Source organism: Microtus oregoni, unplaced genomic scaffold (assembly GCF_018167655.1).
Source record: "Microtus oregoni isolate MIOR12 unplaced genomic scaffold, Mior012 000024F_ref0000369, whole genome shotgun sequence".
Lineage (NCBI taxonomy): Eukaryota > Metazoa > Chordata > Mammalia > Rodentia > Cricetidae > Microtus > Microtus oregoni.
The window spans coordinates 15,329,104-15,333,927 of record NW_024543083.1 but is presented as its reverse complement, the minus strand read 5'-3'; the positions used below and the strand labels follow the sequence as shown (position 1 = coordinate 15,333,927).

At 40.7% G+C, this 4,824-nt stretch overlaps 1 protein-coding gene across 1 annotated transcript; it reads right to left on the bottom strand.

Annotated features, from left to right (window-relative positions):
- Window positions 1-2,911: 2,911 nt before the first annotated feature.
- Window positions 2,912-4,105, bottom strand: LOC121462118 (tripartite motif-containing protein 59-like). Its single transcript, XM_041673511.1, has one exon. It carries the CDS (start codon window positions 4,103-4,105, stop codon window positions 2,912-2,914), a length of 1,194 nt encoding a protein of 397 aa, XP_041529445.1.
- Window positions 4,106-4,824: the final 719 nt, after the last annotated feature.

Sequence of the window (4,824 nt, the reverse complement as noted above, 5' to 3'; positions counted from 1 at the left end):
TGTGTATATAAGTGTGTGGATGTATGTATGTATGAGTGCGTGTATGAATGTGTTTGTGTATATATGTGTGTGTTTGTGTGTATATTGCACGAGTATCTGTGTGTATGCATATGAGTGTGTATGTATACATGTGTGTCTCTGTGCATATGAGAGTGTGTGTGTGTGTGTGTGTATACACTTACTTCCTATATGTAAAGGCCTTTAGGTTCTATGTGGCCATGGGTTTATCTGCCTCTGCTCACCATGTCCCCTCTTGCTCTCATGGAGTTTCTTATCAAGCTGATGATGAACAGGCAATTGTGTGAACAAGTGATAAAGGAACTATGAAGTCACTCCTACTCTAGACACCCCATTCCAATAGTTACCACCGAACAAAGGGCATGGGAGGGTATATTTTACACCAGGACTTAATTCTCCCAGGGTCCGCCCTTTCTTAACCAGCTCCTCTTTCTCCAGAGTGCTTCTGATTGTACAAGACACTCCACTCCATTCACACTGAATCACATCTGCAGTAAATCTAATCTCCTGACCTCATAGTTGACATCTGTAGATGCTGAAAACAAACTCCTCTGAGTGGTTTGGGTTAATAGTAGCGTGGAACATATTTGTTTAGGAAGAACCAAACCTGACCAACATTTCATCCGAAAGAGATGAGGATGGATTTAGGTTTTTGATGTCTCCCATCTACCAAGAGAGGTAGCAGTGGGCTCCCCTCCTGCTACCTCTGTAGTTGGCTGGCTCTCCAGTCTACAGGAATATGTGAAGTATTATTTTTCAAAATTTTCATCTTTACAGGGAAAATACATTTTTAAAAGTATATGTAACAGCTTAGTTCTCATTTTTGTTACTGTCTGTCAGACTGGGGCCACTCAGACATCCATACCACATAGTGCTCCTCACTCTATTGTTTGGAACTCCAGGTTCAAAGGAAACACACAAACAAACAAACAAACAAACAATTTTTCACCACTAGGCTCAAGGGTCAGTGCCTGGAGATTACCAAGAGACCAAAGCAGATCTCATTACATCTATCCACATGGGGTTTGGCAGAGAAATGCAGGCCACTAGAATTCAGGGTTGTGTTTAGGAGGAGGCTGCTTGTTTGTCCCGCCCAGAAACTATATTATTTTTTTTCAATAAAATACCAAGTTTATTCAAATATATTGTTATACTTAACCCAGAATTTCCAAATGTGTTTTTTAAATTGTACAATCTCAACCTCATGGTAAAGATATAAAACAGTAAGTATATAGTAACTTACCAGAAAACAGGGTTGCGCACTAAAAATTGTCAAGCCTTTAAGGTGATTCTCAGTATTTGCTTGTTTGGGTTGGAACGCAAGTTTCGGTTACAAACACCAGTCTTGGCCTGCCCCAGTTCGTAAAGCATGATAAACACTGATGAGATGTCCTCCCTCCTAATGTGACACTGCATTACTGTGGTTTCCTGCTCATCTGTACAAAGACGTTAGTAGCCCCTTGAAAAAATGTCTTAACAAATATTCTTTGCTAGTATTTACATTTTAAAATGACCTATGTGTCTGTTAAAAACTGAACACTGTACCCCCTCACCTCCACTCCATCTTCCAAATGGCCTCAGTAGGCAACAGTTATGCCAGATAAAATCTGATCTGTTAAGTGGACCTAATGATTTAATCTTAGTGGTAAACTTGTTTTGTTTTGTTTTGCTTTGCATACAGTATCCTGCTGGCATGTATGCCTACATGCCAGAAGAGGGCACCAGATGTCATATATTGTCGTGAATTGAACTCAGAGCCTCTGGAAGAGCAGTCAGTGTTCTCTCTGAGCTCTCTCTCTAAGCCCTAATGATAAACTTCTAAGTGTTTTAACCTTGACGTTAACACAGCTTTATAATGGATCTAGGACCTAAAGTATTTTGTAATCTGACCTTTGAAATAAGATTCCCAGAGTTAGGGACTCAAGAATAGCCCATTTGGGTATTTTAATGACAGTGAACCAAAGTTTACTGCAGACATCATGCTAGTCCTTGTTAAGGAAATTAAAAGTTGCCTTAATGAGTTCTTTTAAGATTATCTAATTATGGAAGCTCATACTCATAATTCCCAGTACTTGGGCTGTAGAGTGAGACCATTTTAAGATACAGTTTACATGAATTCTATTAAATGAATCACATCAACATGATTGTCATAATATACGTTTCGTATAGTTTTTATGTAAGAATACGACTAAAACACTACAAAAGCAAAATATATACTTGTTTTGCTTTCTGGTGCTGGAAACAAGGCAAGAGCTCTGCCTTTTTGACCTTTTTGTTTGGTTTTTAGGAATGTCAATAAGATATCCGAACTGACCCTGACTTAAGAAATTCTCTAGCCATTAAGCTCAGATCCTAAACACAAAGTACTAGATGCTTGCTTTATCCAAAAGTTCAAGCTCTATTTGGAAGAATGTTCTTGATTTACGTTTGACCAAAAAGATGTTTAAGCAATCCTAGCCTGCATTTTAAAACTTTTCCCACTTCCATCTACACACTGAAAACCTTCAAATCACATCAAAATAGATATGTGGATCACGAATCTTGTCAATGTTTTCTAATCTAATATCTACATATACAAAGAACTTCAAAACTACTGTAGCATGTTATAGTAAAAGAAAGAAATGCTTGTTAGAAAGATTATTTAAAACTTTGACTATCAAGCAAATAAAATATTCAAATCAAAAATTATAATTTCCTAATTTGATTTGAATCATCTTTCAGATAATGTATCATTTCTGGCACCATTTCTATCCAACCATGGAAGGTTTACCATATTTCTATGTAAGTTTGGTCCTTATGCTACCCAACTTCCATCTAGCAATGATTAGCTTCTGCTAAACAGGAGAAGCCCACTTAAAACTGTTCATTCAGGTTTTCAGCGAGAAACTATTTTTCACATGATTTCCTTTAACAAATATAAAATGTAGCATGCCATATTTTTTAAGTCATTTAAGTTATTAGATAAACTTTGGTAAGCAGACAAAGAGACTTCAGAGAAATATTTTAAAGTGATTTTATTTAGGAAGGTGATTATGTGTTGGTTGAAAAAGAGTATTAACATTAATATCACTGAAGTCAGTGAAACCACAGCAATATTTAAAATGTTAAAGAACTCAAGTTCTTTTTTATGCTTGTCAGGCCAGGAACTTGGCATCCGTTTTGAAGAAATTCTCATTTCAGGAGTGACAGCCTTCTTGATATGTCTAATTTCTGTTCTGTTCCACTCTTCCTTTAATACTCTCCTTACTCGGGGACACATCTCAACAGGCTGGACCTCGGGGAGTGGTCTCTGTTTCAACATCTGCACCCGCTGGCGGATATCATCAATTTTTTCCAGGAATTTAAGTGGAGACTCATCTTGTAAAGATGTAGTCACTGCTATTAGCTCAAGCTGCTGTTCTCTGATCTCCTTCGCCCTTTTAATCTGCGGAGTGTATTCTCGATTGATCAGCTTGCCAACGTCACAGAGAGCTGCCAAAAACAATTCCTTTTTCTGTTCTAATGTATCACTAAGCTCCTTGAAATACTGAAGAACAAATTCCTTATCACCTTGAATCATTTTTTCAGTATGACACTTCTGTTTTTCAAGCTTTTCAGTAAGACGGGTGATGTCTGTCCAGTGTGTGTCGGTTAACTGTTTAAACAGCTTCTGAGGTGTATCCTTTTCTTTCAGATAGAGACTCTGAAGGTCATCTATAGGATGACCATGATGTTGGCCTATTGTAAGACAATGGCCACAAACTAATTTTTTATCTAGTAGGCAATAAACATTTAATGGCTGCCTGTAGTGTTCAGGGCAGGTGACAACATCTGGGTGGTCTTCTTGAAGGTACTTTTCAATAATTGCTCTCAATGCAAAATTTACAGGTAAGGATTCTATACCAGTTAAAGAAATTTCAATAATCCTTCTGCAGTTAGGACACTTGAATGGAATTCGCAAAGGTCTCCATAACAAAGAGTTTCTAGTTCCCTGAAGAACATTTTCCAGACAATTTCTACAAAATGTATGAGAGCATGGCAGGACTCGAGGGTCTTTGAAAATACCGTAACAAATGGGACATGTTAACTCGTCCTCAAAATTGTGCATTTCCTGCTTTGTTGATCTTCTGATCTGGATACTGAATATACTTTATCCTCTCCAAATTCTCCAGGTTCTTTTGTTATTCGCAGAGGCCTGGAGTCTTCAGCGGCCCTGGAGGGGTGCCACCACCACCGGGGCTGCCTCCTAGCAGCCCTCCACCGCTGCCTCGGAGAGCCCCGGAGAAGCTGGGCTGGGTCAAGCGAGCTTTGGGGGGTGGGGTCGCGGCTAGGAGGGCATGGCCGGGAGCCGGACTGGTGCCCGGACCGTTGGTGGGGCTAGCCTGGGACGCCCTCGGCTTCTGGAGGCAGCTCGGCCCGACTGCTTATTACTGGCGACTACGCCCACTGGCCCGGGAGCTGGCCACAGAACTGGAACTTTGAATTGTTACCTCACAGGTTCCTGGCTCTTGCTGACTGGTGAAGTCACCTCCTGGAGGACAAGGCCTCTGCCCGCCCTGCCCTGCCCTGTGGGAGGCCTCTGGGCAGTGTCCCCCTCCTGCCACCCCCCACCTCGGGGGAGCGCTCAGCGGGACTGGCGCCTGCTCCCCCACCCTCAGAAACTGTATTATTTAGAACATTACTTAGTCCATTAGCTCTAACTTCTTATTGGCTAACTCTTACATCTTAATTTAACCCATTTCTAGTAATCTGTGTATCGCCACGTTGCTGTGGTTTACGGGCAAGATTCCACCTGGCATCTGTCTCTGGTGGGGCTACATGGCTTCT

Excerpts from the sequence above, each read along its gene's own strand:
- LOC121462118 (XM_041673511.1), bottom strand. The coding sequence starts at position 4,105 with ATGCACAATTTTGAGGACGAGTTAACATGTCCCATTTGTTACGGTATT.